Genomic DNA, 22,119 nt, shown 5'->3' with positions numbered 1-22,119 from the left:
CGGTTATGGAGTCACCAAGAGGGATTACTTCGGGTACCAATAAAAGCCCTCTTCGTCATGCACGCCTTCCTCTGTTGAGTTTATGGAGCTGAAAGAATAAACGCACTGGTTAAAGGAGCAAGTTGAAGTGCAAACATGCCTAATCGAGCAGTTGATTAAGAATCAAGCACCACAGCTGCTCCAAATCTCAGCCCAAGTGGCAAAGATAGCTATACATTCCCCTTACTACCTGAGGTATAATACTTCTTGTGTTTATATGATTACATTCACTTATTTTCATATCACACTAACTTGTCTCTTATGTTAAATCAGGGTAAAGCAAACATTCAGTCTATGGCAGATGGCCCTAAACATCACACTGTTGCAATGGCCTGCATGTTCAATTTACCAGGGGAGAGCATGATTCATAATGTGCCTCTCCCTGCTGATCATGTGAGGGTGTAGTTGAACATTGCTATTGATCCTAATTATACCCTCTTGATACCCACCTCAGATGCAGAGACAATGGCTCAAGCAGTGGGTAGCTTTGTTGCTTGGCCTGGCCGTCTTCTTACATTAGGACATCCTTCAAAGGTATATATGTATAGGTTGAAACATTCAGTTGATTTAAAATAAACTTTGTTTTAATTACAAACAGTCTATTTGTTAGTCTAAGGGGAAGAAGAAGAGCCTATTGGGCCATCACTCATTATCGTTGCTACAGAAGCAGCCCTCTGAGCTCGTTCAAGCGGTATCATCAAGACTCCAAATATGTCTTGAGGAATATGTAGTTGGAGCCAGATTAGAACATGGCGAGGATTTCATGCTTCCCCTAGAGTTTGAGCCAAAGGTCAATGGTCGACCCTCGTCAGAGTACGTCACAAATGATGTATTGAAAGAAATTTCGATGCATGGAATGGCTAGAACAAATGCCTGTAACTTTATATCAAGTGTTAAAACCTTAACTATACTTAAGTACTTGAACATTTATTCTATTAATATCTTTGTTTGTTGATTTCGGTATCTTTTCAAGAACTTTATAGTTCCTAGTGGCCTTCATGACAAGTTCAAGATTATTAGCCCCCACACTTTTGCTAGCCACAGACCTAATACGAAGAAGAAAGACTTATCCAGAGACTTGGTGGATATCTTCATTTCTAGGGCAGCAGGGCCTCAGACTTTGTTTTTGGCGCCTTACTGTCAAGGGTACGTACGTTGTATACTGAACTTTCTTAGATTCTTTTATTTTCAAATATTTTGTAATTATTCTAATTGTCTTTCTTATAATTAGGGTACACTAGATGCTGATTGTGGTCGATCCCATGAAGCTGAGGATTTGGTATCTCGATTCTCTTCATGGGGATCCAACCAATCGACTATTTATGGTTTCATTATTTAATAAGTAACATTTATATTTATTATTTAAATTTAATTTAATTTCTTGCTTCAATCTAATTTTTGACAATCATTAATATTCAATTTTATTGTCTTCTCAGGGCTTTGTGGCTATACCGCACAAATCAAGCCTTACCCTGCCCCCCGTACAAAACGGCCAATTTGACGATACCTTCCCGTGGAAGAAAGTGAAAGTATTCATTACCATTATTTACTACTCTATTAAATATGATTTATATATATGATTGACTAATATTATTTCCTTTTCCATTCTTTATAGTGCTTGCGTCAGCCCAAAAAAAGCTTTGATTGTGGGTATTGGGTGATGAAATTCATGAAAGAGATAATTATGCATAATGCTGACACAATCCCTACACAAGTAATATGCATTTAATTTGTTAAAGTTTAATTTATATACTTTAGAATTATACTTACTAGTGTAGCTTTATTTTTATATCTAACTTCAATTTGGTTTTGCATACAGTACTTTCCCAACACATATTGCACTGTATATTCATCCGTCCAGATGGAAGATATCATTGAAGAGCTAGCAATGGCTTTGTACCATCAGTGGGTACAAAATAGATAGGGAAGAAGTTGAATTGAAGAGCTGTTGTGGTTTTAGGCATTTGGCAAATTTTGGTTTTGGAATTGGTGTTTTGCTTTAGCCTTTTCTCCTTGTCCAAATTAAAATTTTGCTTTGACTTGACACAATACAATTGTATGACATTTGGTTTGTTAATTACGTTATTAACATGTATATAATGTAAATTTCTGTGTGTCTGGTGCATGGTTACATTATATTCATATGACTGAATTATTGCTTGCTGTATATTGGTTTGAAACTTTGAATGCTGGCCTGGTCCTGTCTTTCATAAAATGTCGCTTTGTATGAATTTTTAAAATGCAAGGGGATTGTTGGAAAAGCAGTGCCCGTATTTAAAATAATAATAATAATAATAATAATAATAATAATAATAATAATAATAATAATAATATTAATACTTGACGGTTATTGGTTAAAACCGTCAAGTAAATTGAATAATACTTGACGGTTCTAACTATAACTGTCAAGTATTAATGAATACTTGACGGTTTTAACAGTAACTGTCAAGTATTCCCAGAATATATTTGACGGCTTTCCTTTAAAATCGTCAAATACAGTCGATTATGTTTGACGGTTTTAGTTGTGGAACCGTCAAATATTATCAATTATATTTGAAGGTTAGTAACCGTCAAATATTTTTTATAGGAATATATGACGCTAGCATACTTGACGGTTTTTAACTGTCAAATATAACCAAAAATAACCGTCAATTATTCTGTTTTTTGTAGTAGTGAAAGGTGAATTCATTCTGCTTCTGACTCAAATTGGAAAGTATTATTGTATCTGTCAGAATAGATCTCAATGATAATATGACTTTAACACCCCTCAATTTTTTTATAAATATATTTAATCTTATATTTTATAAATATATAGACACATATTAATTATTTATTAATTACATTATCTTATATATTATTAATTATGTTGGACAAAAATATATTATTAACAAATTTATTTCTTGAAATTAAAATATATTTTTTTAGTAATTTATATATATATATATATAAAGTACTTCTAATAACAACTATCTAAATACTCTCACTTTATCAAAATCACTTTTTCACAAAATTTATTCTTCAAAAAATCTATTCTCTCAAGAATATATTCTCCAAAAACTATTCTCTAGATCATAGTTTGGTTTCATCCAAATACCCCCAAATCTAATCCAATTCCTAACTAGCTAGAACGTTTTTTTTTTTTTTCCTTCGTGCAAGCCTCCATGAATGAAATTGAAGAAGCCATTGTTGCCTCTCTGTTCAGAAGGCAAGTTTGACATAAGTGAGTGCTTGTGCTTGAAAAGAGGAATCCACTATATTAATTATTTAATTTCACGCATCATATCATGTCATATCCAATTCCAGCCAATATATCTGCTTCGATATAAAAAATAAGCGAAATAAATAAACTTAAATTATCAAATTAATATATGCTACATAAAATAAAAATAACAAATACTATGTCTAGTCTTTATTATAAGAGTTTGTTTGACTTTTATTTTGATCTTAAACATAAAACCTTAATCTATTTTGTCTCTCATATTTATTTTTTTTTTAAAAAAATAGTTCTTGAAATAATAATAGTTTTAACCAATACACTTGAATAGTAATAACATTTTAGGAAAGATAATATCTATTTATTATAAATAAATAATATAATTAATTTTTTTAATATACTCAAATTAGTTAATTAGCTCTTATGTTAACACTGGAGGTAGTATTAAAAGATATTTAGTAAGGGAGCCCGTAAAAAATTAATAAACGTTTATACATTCTGATTTTCTTTGTTATTTTCAATTCTATAGGTCATGTTGGCAAAAGCTCCATTCTCACCAAAGTTGGACGTAAAAGTTTTCCAACGATGCGCGCGCGCACGTGCGCCCGCACTCACAGGCTAAAAAAAAAAAAAACCTACCATTATTTATCTATATATAATTATTTAATACTCCCTCCGTTCCTTATTATAAGAGACAGATAACCAAATTACGTTAATAAAAAAAACAGTTAAAATTAGTTGAGGACAATTAATATGTAAAAAGTATAATATTTTTTCCAACAATGCCCTCATTAATAAGGAGAGAGTATGAGAAAGAACAATTAAATTATTAAAAGAAAGAGAAGTGAGAGGGAGAGAGAGTATGAGTTGGAGACAAAATAAATAGGGGTAAAATAGGAAATCAATACAAAAAAATAGAGACAACTTTTAAGTGTCTCTTATATATGGGAACATGCTATAAACATCAAATGTCTCTTATAATAAGGAACGGAGGGAGTATTATCTCTGATTCTTAATATAAAAACTAGTTAAGAACCAGAAGTAGTGTCATAAATGCAATTTGCCTTTTAGTGATCATAGATAACTTTTCCGGTTCTCCTATGCAAAATCTTTTTATAAATTATTGAGTTAATATAATCTTTGATCTTTTAAATTTATCTTTATTTTGGTTTTAGTCCCTTAAATTTCAAATTATAAGTTTCGGTCTCTCAAGAGGCAAAATAGTCTAAGTCTTTATTAAATTATAGGGATTAACTAGAAAATTTTCCCTGTGTGATGCACGGATTAGCATATTTAATTAGATTTAAAATTCTAATATATCCATTGTAACTTAAGATTTACTTTTTATAGGAGTATGATTCTTTTATTCATTCAAATAGAACTTAAATTAGAAATGTGGAATTTAGGAAGAATAGATAAAATTTTAAATTTATTTATTTATTTCTCTATTTAAGCCTCTAATTCATATACTTTTTAATTATGATGCTTCATATTTAATGCAATATATATTCAAATCCTAATTAAGATGCTATTCAAATTCAAAATTAATTAATAATTTCTTCATTTGAGCCCTTAATTGAAATTTTATTTATTTACAATGTTTCTTATTTAATTCAATATATTCAAATTTCAATCAATATGTTATTCAAATCTTATTAATTGAATATATTTGGATCTAATAATATCATATCTGACCCATTTTTGAACAAATTGGGTATTACAAGTTTTCAAAAGTATAATTGATGATTGATTAGTTGATTGATGATTGATGTTTTAAATGAAAAGAACTTAAGAGACCAAAACTTATAGTTTAAAACTTGAGGGACTAAAACCAAAATAAGGACACCAAAATTATATTAACCCTAAATTTTTTTTGATAAAAATTTCGTCCTTTGTTGTAATATTTTCAAATATTTAATTTTAAATTTTCATTATTAATAGAATATTTAAAATTTTAAATTCCCGCAAATCATATTAGATATTTATTATTAAATGGATTAGCTGGTTTTTTTTGGGCAAATTGGGAATAAATACCCTGTTGAGAAACTAATTGGCAAATAGGACCTAAGGACTTTGAACAAGTGAACTTCCGTTGTGTACAAGTGATCTTCTATTTTTGTGCAACTGATCTTCCGTGTGTACGCAACTGATTTTCCATGTGCGTGCAACTGATCTTCCGTGGTGTGCAACTGATCTTCCTTAGGTGCAACTGATTTTCTTAGGTCCCATTTGCCAACTAATTTCTCAATGGGATATTTATCCCCAATTTTCCCTTTTTTTCCTTTTAAATTAACATTTCTGGTTTCTGAATTTTATTTTTTCTCAAAAATCCCAAATAAATATATTTGAAACATCAAAATTTAATTTAGGCCTATACTTTTAACAGAATCCTAATCAGGCTAAGAGACCAAATTAAGAATTTGTAAATATTGTTAAAAAAACCAAAATACCCCTCTACATGGTTAAAAAAAAGTTCAAGGCAGGTGCAAGCTTTATTTTGTTTTTGATGGTTTTTAGCTGCCTAAGGGTAATCTAATCTTTTGACAACATGCGGAAATATTTAATAAAAATTTGTTAGAACTGTACGTCCAAATTAAAATTTTGGTGAACTAAATTTAATTGGGGTTCTCCTTTTCTTTTCTTTTTTTTTCTTTTGTTTTTTCTTTGCTAGCAGAATATTAACTTATTAAGTGCTTCTTTGTTTGGGGGGCGTTTGTCGGAAAAGTAGTTTATATGTATGCTAAGTTAGTTTGCAAATTTAGAAGCTATTTGTAATAGTTTTTTCTTGTCAATTTAACTTATAGGTCTGAAGTTTTTTTTTTTTTTAAACATGATTACAAAAACACTTAAAAATTACTTATAACTGCTACAAAATCAGTTTTTTAGAGTTAAAAGATATTTTTACCCTTATATTTATATTGTTTTTATACTTCTTTATATATTTATTATACTTCTTGATCAGTTTTTAGGTATTTATTTTTAATATTCTTTTAAATAAAAATAATTTTTAATATTTTTATAATATTTTTAATTTTATTTTTATTTTATATTAACATAAATTGTCTAGAGTATATCATCTAATTACTTATATAATATTATTTGATTAAAAAATTTTCAGGTTACTATGCTTTCTAATTTAAATCTATTTTGTTAATTAAATTTAATTTCTTCCTATATAGTAATTTAAAATTATTATATTTTATAAATTCATATTTTTAATCATTTTTATTATTTATCTTACGGTACTACTTCACTCTTACGGTACTACTTCACTATTGAGCATCTAAAAGTATTTAGCCTTGCAAGATGGTCCTTGGTGATTTATACGGGATTCAACGTGCCTCACGCTACTCGAGTTAGAATGTAAGTAAGTTAGTGATGCTTTCAAGTAAGAAGAATCATATTCATTTTGGTCATCTTACAAATTAAACTTATTCATCTAATTACAATCCAAACAATTTTTTTACTTTACAAACTAACTTTTATAAAAATTAATCTAAATATAAATTATATTATCCAATCTTATTTTTCTAAAAATTATATTAAATATATATTTTTTAATCATTAGTCCAAATCGACCCTAAAAAAATCGACCCTTAAAAAACCGACCTTAAAACGCATTTCTCTGCTGCCCGCTGACCAATCCCCGTCGCGGTCCTTGCATAGAGTCATAGACAGAGTTGTATGGTCAAATGCTCAGTCCGTCCCTCATCTGGCTCATCTTCAGTTCCCCCCCCCCCCCCCCGGGGTCACAATCGCAGTCGCAGCTTAGCTCTTACTTCCGAGTCGAGGTCCTCTTCTTCCTCCGCGGCTCCTGTCTCCGTCAGCGGCGTCCCTTGGCTCCATAATAAGAAAAGGCGGCGAGAGGAGGATAATCACCAAACGCACAAGGTCCTCTTCTTCCCCCACTTTTCTCTCTGTTTCCTCACGGATTTTTTTTTTTTTGGGTATTTTGTCTTAATGCCTCTGCGTTTAAACAATCCATTATCATTTTACGAGGGAACCAGAAGATTTACTGATTTATGGACAAACTAGAAATTTCTCCTAGTGTGATACACAGATTAACCTATATTATTATATTTAAAAGTTTAATAAATGACATTATCTAAGATAGTTTAAAATTTAATTCTAATAGGAATATATTTTTTTATTCATTTTAATAGAATTTGAATTAGAGATACAGAATTTATAGCTAATAGATAAAAATTTAAAATTAATTATTTATTTCTCTATTTAAACCTTTTATTGACATACTATTTAATTATGACACCCTTATTTAATTTAATATACTCAAATTTCAATTAAAATATTATTCAAATTGAAAGTTAATTATTAATTTTTTTATTTGAATTTCTATTTGAAATTGTATTTATTTATAATGTTTCCTATTTAACTCAGTATATTTAAATCTCAATTAATATATTATTTAAATCTTATTAATCAAAGATATTCGGATCTTATAATCTTATATCCGACTCATTTTTAAACGAACCGGGTATTACAAGTTTTTAAGAATATAATTTATTGATGATATTAAAAATTATAATTTTAAACAATTTTGTTATTAATTAATTTTCTTACGATTTGATGAAGCTTTGGTCTTTAGAATCTATCTATTATACGTTTTACATCATTCTAACATTAGTTTTAGCGATCTGGGTCATTTGCATAATCAAACGACTGATATCTCTGCGCAGTTCGGGGGTCTTCAGGCCGCTCTATTCTCCTCTCATCTTTGTGCACTCAGCGTGCGAGGGTTTATCACAAGGGAGAGAGGGTTTTGGTTACATTTGGCTCACTTCACTTGGATATGGCGTCTTTCACGGTGATTCAACGTGCACGAAGCACAATGCTCTCTTCCTTCCTCAAAGTACGCCATGACATACAACCTTCTTGTTTCATCTACGGCAATTACTATAATCAAATCCTAAGTAAAGCTCTGAGCACTTCCGGCAGCCCAAATGAGTATCAGAGAACTCATCCTCATCAACCACCATCCGACCCCAGAGCTTTTCGGGATCAAAGAGACCCAAACCAGTGGGACCCGCGATGGCAGGGTGGTCCTCAAGGCAGGAGCTCTGAACAATCGAACCCACTGGCCCAAAACCAGGGGTACGTTCAACAAAGGAATCCCAACTATCGAGTTAATAGCGTTCAGAACGCTCCGGATCGATATCCTCTTAATCAGAGTCAGATTCCTCAGAAGAGGGAGTATCCTGATTCAGGGCGGCGATATGCTCCGCAAGGACACCCTAATCAATGGAATCCTCCGAATCAGAGTTGTCCCCAGTATCCAGGACCAAATCAGGTGAGCTCTCAGAACCCTAATTTTCAGCAGAGGACTCGACCTAATGGATTGACCAATCAAAACCAGGAATACCCACAAACTGGAAGCCCCAACGAGTTTAGCAGTCGGACTCAATGGTACCCTCAAAATGGGCATGCAACTAAATCAGTTCCTCAATTTCAGAGTCCTAATCAGTTGGGCAATCAAGTTCCTAATCAAGGGCAAACCATTGAAAGCCAATCTCCATCTTCTCCGCCTCCGTCCATTATTGATTTGACCCGATTGTGCCAGGAGGGCAAGGTTAAGGAAGCTATTGAAGTGATGGGTAGAGGGGTGAAAGCTGATGCTAACTGTTTTGATACTCTCTTTGATTTGTGTGGTAAATTAAAATCTCTTGAGGATGCGAAAAAGGTCCATGATTACTTTTTGCAGTCTACATTTAGGAGTGATCTCAAATTGAATAATAAGGTGCTTGGGATGTATGGGAGGTGCAAAAGCATGACGGATGCCCGCAGAGTGTTTGATCATATGGCCAATAAAAATATGGATTCATGGCACCTGATGATTTATGGGTACACAAATAATACCATGGGAGATGAGGGCTTGCAGTTGTTTGAGCTGATGAAAGAGCAGGGCTTGGAACCTACTTCAGAGACTTTCTTAGCGGTGTTATCAGCTTGTGCTAGTTCAGAAGCTGTGGAGGATGGCTACCTTCATTTTGAATCCATGAAAAGTAAACATGGAATTGAACCAGGGGTGGAGCATTATATGGGGCTTCTAGATGTTCTAGGTCAATCTGGGTATCTTAAGGAGGCTGAAGAATATATAGAGAACTTGCCATTTGAGCCCACAGTGGCTGTTTGGGAGAGACTGAGGGATTATGCTCGGACACAGGGAGATATTGATCTTGAAGACCAAGCTGAGGAGTTGATGGTTAGCCTGGATCCATCGAAGGTTGTAGCCAATAAGATCCCTACCCCACCACCAAAGAAGCGAACTGCAATTAGCATGCTTGATGGAAAGAACAGAATTATTGAGTATAAGAACCCTACCCTTTACAAGGATGATGAGAAGCTAAAAGCCTTGCGTGAAATGAAAGAAGCAGGATATGTTCCTGATACGAGATATGTTCTTCATGACATTGATCAAGAAGCAAAGGAGCAAGCCCTGCTCTACCACAGTGAGCGTCTAGCAATTGCCTATGGTCTTATTAGCACACCTCCAAGAACTCCTCTTAGAATTATAAAGAATCTCCGAGTATGTGGTGACTGTCATAATGCCATCAAGATCATGTCCAGGATTGTTGGAAGGGAATTAATTGTCAGAGATAACAAAAGGTTTCATCATTTCAAGGATGGTAAATGCTCTTGTGGGGATTACTGGTGAAGGTTTTATAACTCCGCATTCTGCTTTTTATTCCCTTTGCTCGCTGCAGCTTATTGGCTTGCCAGAAAGTAGTTGTGTGCCAGAGCCTCGGTACTGCCAGGGATACGAATTTAACTGTGCTCTGATGTAGAATGTACTTACTTCTTCCCATGATAATCGATTTTGTTAAATTTTGTTTTCTTTTAATCACTTTTGAGATCTGCCAATTCTTTCTACTTCAACTCAGAGTTGCAGTGTGCACTATTTACCATCGTAACTCAACCTCATACCTCGTTGTATCTCGTTATATAGCATCTATAAAATTGTAGGCCATAGGAACAGTGTCTTAATTGGTGCTACTTGCATTTTTGGCCTTGTTCACATTTGCTCTTAGTTTTTGGGGGTGTTTGGATACCCTGAAAAGTGCTTCTGAGAAACACTTTTCCGCAAATCGAGATAAACTCCTCTACATATTTACCTCATAGACCGTAAAATCACTTCTGAAACCATAGTTTGGTTTCCATCCAAACACCCCCTTTATAAGTCATGATACGGTCATGACTTTGTTGTCTCTGAATAGCCAAGGAATTGAGTTGGTTTTGACAGATTATAAAACTCAGCACTTCAGTGTTTTAGGCTCTTGTTTTCTAGATCTTGAAGCCTGATGGATAAGAGTATGTAAAGACAATGTTTCCTCTTCAACTAAGCCATGATTAGCAAAGTATATGAAAGATTTTACCGCAAAAAATTGAAGTATTGTTACAATTTTGCAGTTTAAAGGGTTAGTTGAGTGACACTTTCTGTTGCTTCTTATTATTAAATTATGGGCGGTACAGTTCTTAAAATTTCAAATCTTTAATGGTTATTCTCTCTTCTATTTCTCATTTGTGCATTGGTGCCATTATTGATCATCTCACCTTATCTCTCTTGCATCAATATTTCACCAGGTCTTGAATATTTATGGATTAGATTCATGTGTATTAGGAGGTGAGAGTCATTGTTGGGAAGTGTATGGCCTTTTGTTCTATATTCTTCTGCGGAAAGTGTTCGCATCGATCAGTTAAAATAACTGTTTATGGTCCTCTATTTCTTTTATTTTATCATTGATACTTTTTAATCAGATGTTTGTTGAAGTTCCTCTATGGAGATTTCAACCGAAAAAGTTTCTAAGTTGCACAACTTGGCAAAAGTTGCCTACTTCTTTTTCATATTTAAACTTCAAATTACCTATAATTTGTCACTTGTGATTTTAAATGAAATCTCTACGTAGATTGACATTATCTTGTCAAAGCAATATATATTATGAAAAATCAAGTGATTCCGTGTTCCCTCATATTGTTACTCCTAAAAGAGCTAGCTTTGAAGATAATTTCGGGTACCTGCTGCTCTGTCTGCTTCACACGTCAAGATAACAAGCTGACATTGCTAGTTTCAAAGGGATTATTGTCCGTGGTAAATATATCAGGGATGTGGCTATATTATCAGCATTTTAGCTTTAGCTTAAGGCTTCTCTACACCTACCTTTACATCTAAGTCTTTTTTCTATTATAGAGAGTTTGTTTCTCAGCAAAATGACAGTAACATTTGATACTTAAATTTGAAAATTTTCATATAGTTACTTGAATAATAAAAATTTTTTTAATCATATATGACCAATTAAGAATTTTTAAATTTACTGAAATGAACATCTTGCCCTTTGTAATTTTTCAAAAAAAGAGAGAGAAGAGGTAACAACTCATTTTATGTAGTTAATAAGTTTTTTAATGCTATTAACAAGCTTATTATTACGTTCAACAATAGGTCAGTGAAGTTGTAAAAATATCATTTTTTTGATTTTCTAGAAAATTTATTGTTAAAGGTCGTAATAAACTTGTTAATAACGTTAATCAACTTGTTAAGTGTGTCACAATAGTTATAAAATTTTCCATTTATAATGTTATGACTATTGTGAGAAATTATTAGATCACATGGTTAATGACATTATGCGAGTTATTAATATAGTTACACGACTTGTTAACAGTGTTGCTAAAGTAATAAATTGCTACCTTTTTAATTTCCTAAAAAATCCATTATTAAAAGTGATAATGAACTTGTTGATAGTATTAAAAAAACTTGTTAATCATACTATAGGAATTGTAAGATTTTTTATTTCTAATGTCATGACTAATCTTTCCAAGTGTATGAAGCTCTCAGATCATGTAATTAATAGCATTAAGCGAGTTAATATCGTTATATGACTTGTTAATGGTATTATTAAAGCTGTAAAAGTGATACTTTTTTAATTCTCTAAAACACATGTTGTTAAAAACGTTAAAAACAATGACAAAATTGTTAATAACATTAAGGAACCTATTAACTTCCATTATAGCTGTAAAATTTCTCATTTATGATGTCATGACTAATCTTTCTAAGTGAAAGAAGCTCTCAAATCATGTGGTTAATAGCATTACATGACTTGTTAACAGATGACCAATCCCGGATCAGCTGTTCCCGATAGAAGTTCATTCACAGCTTCGCCATGTCACCACGTCGCGTCGAAGTTGATTTACAAGCGGTGTTCCTGAATCCTACTTCCAAAAATAATACTCGTCCGGCATTCAACATAGGAAGAATTACAATTAAATCTAAAAAAGAAAGTAATTACTAAAAAACTTCAATAACAACTTGAACAGCATATAATGGCAAGTTTTCTTGAGTGAAGAATGACAATCTTTAAGACTTATTTTGTAATTTTTTTCTTTAAAACCTCATTGTAATCCTCCCTTTAATATAAGATCTAATTAGTGAGTTGATATTAATCCTCTATATAAGATTTATTTTATATGTTTATCAATTTTTTTAAATTAATTTTATTAATATTCTCCCAATAATAATCAAGTATGAGATAGAGGAAAGGAATTAAGAAAGATACTAAGAGTATTTTTTTAAAAAATATCATATTAACTAATTTAACTAACATCTTTAATATATTCAAATTAGTTAATTAGGTCTTACATGAAGGACTGAAAAATATTTTGTAAGCAATACAATTAGTTTCTTATTTAAAAAAAAAATATTGTTTCGATAAAAACCAGTTTTGATTTTTACAAGACGTTAAATCTAGATACATGGAATCACACCACAAGAATATAAAACTCCCCCAATAACATTTTTCTCACCATACAATAATCGAATTCAAGTTCTCGATTCAAAGGGGCAGGCAGGGACCAAACAGCCTGAACCAACTTATACTGAAAATTGCACATGCATGTTCCACACAAGAAATTATTTGCACCAAAAATCGAAGTACACATAATAATAACAAACGCAAGACAATTAACAAGGGCCAAGGAAGAGTAAGAAAATTAATCACACAAATTTCCCAGATTGCTAGTATATGGGGGAAAAAAGTGTCAATGTCCATATCTGGTTCACAACTCAAGTACGCGTAATAAAAACTAAAATAGGACAATTAACAAGAATAATAAGCAATTAACAACACATTTCCCATATTGTTGATGTATAATGACATTCATCAAAGTGTAGTTACATTTACTTACTTGCCAACTAATTTCTTGGTACTTGGGTAAGTTTGACACTAAGTACCATGCTGAAACTTTTCATCCATTTATAATTTATATAATCATATTACAAAAAGCCACAATGACAATACTTAAAGTCATCTCAAAACGTCTACATGAGTTGTATATATGCACATAATAGCTGCTTTCTCAAACCATAACGGAAAAAAAAAAAGTAATTTGGGATGCATTTATATACAAAATAACAAATAGTTGTCTTTAATTATAACTAAAAAGAGGAATATGTATAGCTATGATGTCGCCTAAGATTGGGGTTTTTACAGGTTTTTTGAGTATATCTACTCTCACTACATTTTGAACAATGATACACTCTTTTATCTTGGAATTATGATTCAGCCCTCTTACTTCTAGGCATATCTCGTGAGTTTATGCAAACTTAGAAAAAGTTAAACAAAGTTTAAATTTACAACTATAGTTGTATATTTACAACATAACATTAGCATTTTCATAACACAAATTTCGGACAAGTCTGTTTAACACCATCAATGTCTGCTATCTTCACCCATCCATTCAAACTATAAACCACATAAATAATAGAATTGCCAATCATTTTCAAAACCTGTGCAGATATGAGGAAAACTTAAAAATCCCATGTAAAATGAACATATACTGAGATTTATAGATAATATATTTTGTGGAGAAGTAAGACATAAGAATTCAAATGTAAAATTAATGCTCTCAAATTCATCTCCACGTCCACCGCGTTGAAGATGTGATGATAATACACATTTTAACCGTTAGAAAAAGTCTAAAGAAAATACAAATACTTAACAATAAACCTATATTCTTGTAATTTCTAACCCTATGCTTGTGTCTTATACCCAAAGTCAAATGAAAAAAGAAGAAGTTATTTTTGGCATATGTTGGCACAAATTACTATTTGAATTGTGTGGGAAAATGAACATATGAAGTGAAATAACCATTGATATAACTTTGGTATGTTTTTGATTTGATAAGATTAACATGTTATGACGAAGATTCAATGAAGGCTCTGCATCGTGTTGATCTTCATCTCCAACATGAACTTTATCATACTTAATTATATAAGGATTCACCATAGGGAACGTCAACATACTGCAACTTTTGCTCCCTTTCTATACATATTCACCAAGTTTATATAATATTACTCTATGAGAAAGATACCAATTGTAGTTCATCAAAAAGAAAACAGACCACTACGTGTAGAAAATCATAAATGCACAAATTTAATTTATAAGAAACATAGATGGCTAGCCAAGGATGGAACTTATTTAAATTCTATATATCTTTCTAATGAAGCAAGAGGTGAAAAGGTATGATGGATTGTGTTTAATGAAAAATGACATGTAGTTCCACATTGTTACACCCCTTTACAATTGTTCCTTTATCGGTTATATTAACATGTATGCATTTGGTCGCAAACAATAAATTTTTTATAAACTACTTCCTTCAGTCCAATTTATAAGCTTTAAATCTAGAAAGAGCTCTTATTCATTTTGTAAACTTTAATTTGGGTTTGTCTTCACATTTTATGCATTTTTTCTAATTTTTCTCTTAATTATTTATTTTCTCTCCTTTCCCATACTCTTTCTTATAACATTTTCCTACACATTCTCTTTCATCTTTTTTCTCATTTATTATAACGGCACATTTAGAAATAAGAGCATATTTCTAACTATTTATTATTTTTAAATATATTTAACTAATTATTCATTATTCTCGAGTTAGTTATCTGAAATTTATAAATAAGGACCGGAGGAAGTAACAAACACTACACTCCATCTAGTCGTAATGATAGTATAGTAATTCTTCATTATTCACTTCACATTCTTGAGCTATTGTTAGTGTTCAATGATGGAGAAGCAATTGAGTTGGAAGTAATTTCCACAAGCGGTGAAATTCATAACCATGTTAGTGATAAGTCAACAAATAGATTGATCAAATCATAAGATTGATAATTTGGGTTGAAGATTACTCTTACTAGAAGATGGAATATTAACAGGCTTGAATCTTCAATTCTTTACTGCTACAGGATCAGAAGCACTTAGAGCACCAGAAGCTACAAAAGGCTCTATTTCCCATGGAGAAACCCTCTCTGGCCTTGGAATTGTCGTAGGTTTGACCCAATGAACCTAATGTAGCAAGACATAAAAAATGTTTGAAACTACATGACCAAAACAAAAAATGAATCAAACTATAAGGACTAACAATAGTATTAATGATGATGCCTTTGTCGTTAAAGCACTCAATTAAACTAAGTCTCAATTAATTTGTAATTCAGGATCGACCTAGGTCATTACTTCCAAGGAGCAATTTATGGGTTTCTTTAGGTAAAAATTCAGGTGATAAAAAGATGCAATAAATTGGACCTAAACTAAAATACAAAATTCTAATTCTAAATGCAAGATGCAAATGTCCTAAAATCTATATGAAAATTAAATTAAACTAAATGAATGCAATGCAAATTTTGGGGGGATTTTTTTTTGTTGAAGAAAGAAAATTAAAATGATAAATGAAGAAAATTGACTAAAGAGCAAAGAAAATTAACAAGTGAAAATTGAGAAGTTCTCTTTAGTAAAGTAAAGGGGACAACTTAGAATTCGCATGGATTCAACCTTCATAACCTTAATCAGTTAATTAGACCAAAGGAAAGTGATAAGAGAATGGAATTAATAAACTTACCTACTTGAAACAAAGGGAATCCTCAATTTCAAAAACCCTTAAACTATTAGAGAACTCATAACAGTATAAGGTTGGTTAATTAAGCTTATTAAAACCAATGAAAAATAACTCAATTAATTTTGGAAATTATGTTTGAAATTATCCAATTAAACAATTAGACAATTAACCTACTTAATTAAACAATTAAGAGGCAAAAGAACCCAAATTTAGCAATTCAAACCACATCGATAATTAAACTCATAATGAAAACTCAATTATAAATTCAATTAACAATGCAAAGGTTCCAACAAGTGTCTCAACACAAATAAAATCCAAATATCAATCCAATCCAAGCATAAAGATGACAATCTAGAACTAAATTGTCTCACAAAATTACAACTTAAAATTATTTAAAACTAAATAATTTTAAGTCCTTGAATTAAAAAGATAAATGGAACATCACTTCCTTATGGTCTTCAAGTGCTAGCTCAAGGCTCGAGTCTCCTCCATGCTCCTCTCAAATTGCCTCCCTAACAAGCTTAAGCCTACATCAAAATGTCTCCTCCTCTAAAATCATTAGATGCCAAAGCCATGAGGAGTAAAGAAGAGAAGAGGATGATTATGTGGATTGTACGTGGAGTCACTACTAGAAAAAAGGCTTTTTACGGTGGTTAATAGTGGCTTTTCACGACAGTTTTGAAGGTGAAGTTGATAAAGGCGACGTTGAAAGGTAAAGAAAACACGGTGGTTAAATAAAAAACCGCCGTGGCAACTCAATTTTCCACGGCCGTTCTTAATAAACCGTCGTGGAAATTAATATTTCCACAGCGGTTAAACAAAAAATCACCGTTGAAATTTAACTTTCAACGGCGGTTTTTTGTCTTAACCGCTGTGGAAAATACTTTTAACAGCGGTTATAAATATAACCGTCGTTAAAAAAAAAATTTAATTCTGCTGGATTTTTATATTTACCACTCTGCAGTTTACAGTTCCAAATAAATGAAGGCAGTGCAGAATACACAGAACAAGATGAATTAGCTAGTTAATATATATACAGCATTGAAATTTCTTTTACACAATGCGAAAATAGGGAAACCGGCCAATAGAACTAAGGGGTTAATTAAGACCAAAGAACGCGTATTGGCTAGGACCAACAATTCTGAAATAGAAGTAACTACTTCTCTGTACAATAAAAATCATGAACATGTACATATAAGAGGGAACCAAGAGAAAACATCTAACAATAAATTTTTTGAGAAATGACCTAACTATTTGAAAGCTAAATTTCAATAGTTTGTACCAATGTTGTTGACAAAGTATCCCTCATCAAGTTGATGTCATCCATGAGATATGGCGCAGTATTTTGAAATATCTGTTAATCAAAAATAACATAGTAAACTTAGTCAAAAATGTGAAATGAATTGAAGAACGTCATGCAACGTAACTCATCTTTATCTCGTCTAATTTCTCAGTCGTTCCTGTCTCAATTATGTCATTCATGTAGTGGATGACATAATATCCACATTCAACATGTCCTTGTTGACAACGGTACTAAAAAAATAAGATATAAAATTGAATATTAGACATTATTGATTAAAAACATTAACTTTAATTCATCCAAAAATGTTTAAAAGTTAGTTCAAAACAACATATACCTTTGGAAGAATCCATGTTGGTGCTTGTCTATTTTTTTTAATCGCCACAACATTAAAAGTATGAAAAGCCCTATCAATAATATAAGAGAAAATGATATTAGAGCATGTTTTTATAAACTTCACAAGTAATAAATATATAAATATAAACTAACGTGTCGATGACATCTTTGGTTTCTTCGGATGGACTTCCACAGAGTGAATCGAACCAGTAAACTTTGTTGTCAAAAGGGGCATAAACAATTAAAGTCCAATGATAACTACAAAAGGCAAACCATATTAATTATAACCCGACACATACAACTTGTATATCTCAAATACAATAATACACTTACCCTTATGTAAGGTGCAAAATATATTGGCTTTCTGATCTGAGTCATTGTGGTCATAATGTAGATTGACCTTGCTTCCACAATATTAAATTCTTTCTGCACCCTTTGAGGACACATAAAGCCATATGTTCCTTCAAGTCCTCCGTTTTGACAGATTTGATTAAAGTGCCTGTTGTTCAAGTAAAAAACATTAGGACATGCATGAAGTATAATATGTAATAAGAAAATGATATTGTAACTTACAAAATAGCGAGCTACATGAAGACTATATCAAGCTCCTCAAAGTTGAGGAACTGAATGAGGTCCCTCTTGTCAATGGTGAAGTCGTATGTTATATCTGAACCTACAATCCCCAACGGCATCTTGAAAGTCACAGGCTTATCCATGTTTGGCACCATGGAATGAAAAACCTCCAAAATGGAATACATAAGCACAACATCACCAGGAAGAGGCAAGAGTACAGGATCTGATGATGCGCTCGTTGTGGCCTTCTTCGCTGCCACCTTCTTCACCATTGGCTTTGCAATAAGTCTCTTTGGCCACAAAATGAAATGTCCTTTAGCTTGGGCCAAGAGTCGAACCTCATCAGTAGGATTGGGCACTGGTGTACCCCCTGACCACGAACAATTCTCTCTACTGTCACCCTTGCTTGATTGCTCGGAATTTTGTTGCCGTGAATTGTTGTGCCCATGAATGCTCGACCACTAGCAACATGAATAGGTGAATTTTCATAATCCACATAGAGAGAATACAGCATCCCATTGTCTTCGACAGGGTCAGGGCTAGGGTCAGGGTTAGACACTGTCAGTTGCTGTGTCTGATTATTACTGCCCTTTTCCACTTTTTATCACAGGTGAACCCTGAAACATAATATGAAATTAATTAAGGAACATTAAATAAGTTTAAATGGATCAAATGAATCTTTAGAAGATTTAAAAAGATGTGTGATTATTACCTGGGAAAGTTCAGATACTCGGGGCATTTGGAATCCGCTCGTACCCATCATCATCAGAGTCTGTTGAAACTTGGCATCAAATTCGTCATGTATCTTTTGCATCTCTGCCATGTGTTGTTGACTTAGTTCAGCTCGAACTCTCTCTGTTTCTTCCTGTAGTCGTTGGTCGAGCTCCTCTTTAGATACCATGTTAGCGGAGGATGATCTAGTGCTTCTTCATGAAGCAGAGCCAAAAAATTCTTTAATACCAATCCCTTTAGGGGTCCCTCTAACTCTTCCGGGATGGTTAGCCTTTCCAATAGTAGTGGCCAAGATATCCATCCGTCCTTGAGGGATGAATGCATCTTGAGATAATTGCTCCTCAAGTGTATCATGTATCATTAAAGCAACAAACTCAATTTAAGATAATTGAAAAAAAACAATTAATGAAGCATAATTCTTAAATATTAGTCTTTCCACTTATATGCAAAAGTGTACCAACAAGGCTCTCACATACATTCTTCTCCACATGCCTCACATCAAGACTTTGCCAATATGGAAGATCAAAAAAGACAGATCTTTTTTTCCATATATTTCTCTCACCGGCAGTCTTCTTCTTCTTCTTACCGAAGACCACATTAATTCCCTCCACCCGCTGATAAACTTCTTTTCCAGTTAATGGTCTTGGAGCCATTTCATATTCTTGTGAGCCATGAAATGCCTTTTTCAATCTACGGTAAGGGTGATACCGACTAAGAAACCTTCTGTGACCAAGGTATACTGTCTTCCTGCCATGTTTAAGTTGCATATAGTGGGTGCCTTCTTCAGATATTAGGCATGCTTTATGCCCCTTAACACTGTATCCTGACAAATTTCCATATGCTGGAAAGTCATTTATCGTGGTGAAGATCATGGCACGTAAATTGAAGGTCTCTTGTTTATATGCATCAAACACATCAACACCTTCCTCCCATAATTTCTTCAGATCCTCAATCAAAGGTGCCAAATACACATCGATATCGTTTCCCGATTGTTTTGGCCCCGAGATCATCAAAGATAGCATGATATACTTTCTTTTCATACATAACCAAGGAGGCAAGTTGTAAATTACAAGGAGCACTGGCCAAGCACTGTGTGTGCTACTAAGATTACCATATGGGTTAATTCCATCCGTACAAAGCCTTAGCCAAAGGTTTCTTGGCTCGCCACCAAATTGAGAAAATTTTTGATCTATTGTTTTCCATTGAAGAGAATCTGTCGGGTGATGAAGCTTTCCATCACATATTTTCTCATCGAAATGCCATTTCAAGTTCTTTGCATCTGTGGCATTAGCAAATAGACGCTTAAATCGTGGTATTATTGGAAGATACCATAGAACCTTCAAAGGAGAACCTTTGGTCATCTCATTATAATCACCATCATCTTTCTTCATTTTGTATCTTGAAGTCCCACAATTAGGGCACTTATTCAACCCTTCATAATCATTTCTGAATAATATGCAGTTATTAGGACACGCATGTATCTTCTCATATTCCAAACCCATCGGACACAAAATCTTTTTTGCCTCATACATTCGTTTCGGAAGTGAATTCCCTTTGGGAAGAATATCACTCAGCAATTCAAGCAATTCCGTAAAACTAGCATCGATCCAACCATTTCTTGCCTTCAAATTCATCAATTTCAATACGGTTGTCAACCTTGTGTAATCATCTTTGCACCCCGGGTATAAAGGTGTCTCTGCATCACTACACAAAGTTTCAAAGGTGGAAGAGAACTGTGTAGAGGATTCAGACCTTATATCACGAAACATATCCGAAATTCTATCACCAAAGTCTTCATTCACAACCTTCTCATTTGCAGACAGTGTAGTCTTTCTAATTTCTCTATGCCATATCCAATTTGTATACCTCAAATTTATCCCATCACAGATAAGATGCTCTTTTATCTCAGAAATATTCCGTCGACTATTGTTTAAACATTTGACACAAGGACAATAGTACAATCCATCTCTTTTACTAGGGGCATTTCTCTGAGCAAGCTCAAGAAACTTTTCAACCCCATCCTCATATTCCTTGCTAATTCTCTTAGCTTTCATCCAATTATGATCCATTGTTCTACAGATTATTTAAACAACACTTTACTATCAATCAAAATTTATAACGAAGAAAAAAAACACAAAATAACAAACAGATTATTTATTACTAAATCCTTATGTTTATTACAAAAAAATTACCAAAAATTCAAAATAAATATCAAAAAATTATAAAAAATTTTAAAAACTTCACAACTAATCAACTCCAAACATTTAAACATGTTTCTAATACAGTATATAAGAAGGAATTAAGGTTTTCTCACATCCAATGCCCACCAATCAACGGTTCAACCACATAAAAAATGCAAAATGAACAATACAAGCCAACCACAATGTAAAACTAACAAACCCATTTCATATATAACAGATTTTCATGGCCAAAACATTCAACAAACCAAGAAAAATTGAAAAGAATGAAAGAAGAGGATACTTACAGAGCAGAGAAGATTCAAATGCAAAATGAGGCCGTTCGAACGGTGACAGACGGCGGCAAGGCACCACAAGCTTAATGGAGAAGTTTAAACAGTGGGATAGTGGGGGGTATGGCCGGTAATGGCAGTTTTTCAGTGGTGGGACAGAGGGGACTACCGCCGAGCAAGAATGATGCGAAATAAGGGGCGTTCGAACCACGGCGGACGGCGGCAAGGCACCACAAGCTCAATAGAGGAGTTTAAAAGGTGGGGTAGTGGCGGGAATGGCCGGTAATGGCAGTTTTTCGGTAGTGGGACAGAAGGGGACCACGGCGCACTGATGAAATGAGAACAAAAATGACGGAACCATGAAGCGGAGAAGGGTAAAGGATGAACTTTCCACGGCGGTTTTCTTAAAAACCGCCGTGGAAAAGAAAAGCCTCTTCAACTTATTTACAAAAATGCCACCGCCTTTTTTTCCACGTCGTTTTTCTGCTTAACCGCCGTTATTTTGTGACGTTAAAAGTCTTTTTTCTAATAATGAGTAAGAAAGAAAAGGATGTGAATTGATGA

General features: G+C 32.9%; 2 protein-coding genes across 2 annotated transcripts; both read left to right on the top strand.

The window, feature by feature from the left end:
- The first annotated feature begins 504 nt into the window (after positions 1–504).
- Positions 505–1,963, top strand: LOC114754722 (uncharacterized). The gene is made up of 7 exons (XM_028943541.1): positions 505–573; positions 650–914; positions 1,023–1,189; positions 1,271–1,318; positions 1,476–1,568; positions 1,655–1,753; positions 1,859–1,963. Exons 1-7 carry the CDS (start codon positions 505–507, stop codon positions 1,961–1,963), a joined length of 846 nt encoding a protein of 281 aa, XP_028799374.1.
- A 5,102-nt stretch (positions 1,964–7,065) lies between these two features.
- Positions 7,066–10,112, top strand: LOC114754721 (pentatricopeptide repeat-containing protein At2g15690, mitochondrial-like). The gene is made up of 2 exons (XM_028943540.1): positions 7,066–7,144; positions 7,951–10,112. Exon 2 carries the CDS (start codon positions 8,064–8,066, stop codon positions 9,924–9,926), a length of 1,863 nt encoding a protein of 620 aa, XP_028799373.1. The 5' UTR covers positions 7,066–7,144; positions 7,951–8,063; the 3' UTR covers positions 9,927–10,112.
- The last annotated feature ends 12,007 nt before the right edge of the window (positions 10,113–22,119 follow it).

This window comes from Neltuma alba, unplaced genomic scaffold, assembly GCF_004799145.2.
Source record: "Neltuma alba isolate B1F8T4 unplaced genomic scaffold, ASM479914v2 tig00010187_pilon, whole genome shotgun sequence".
Taxonomy (NCBI): domain Eukaryota; kingdom Viridiplantae; phylum Streptophyta; class Magnoliopsida; order Fabales; family Fabaceae; genus Neltuma; species Neltuma alba.
This window is presented reverse-complemented; position numbering and strand designations above follow the sequence as displayed.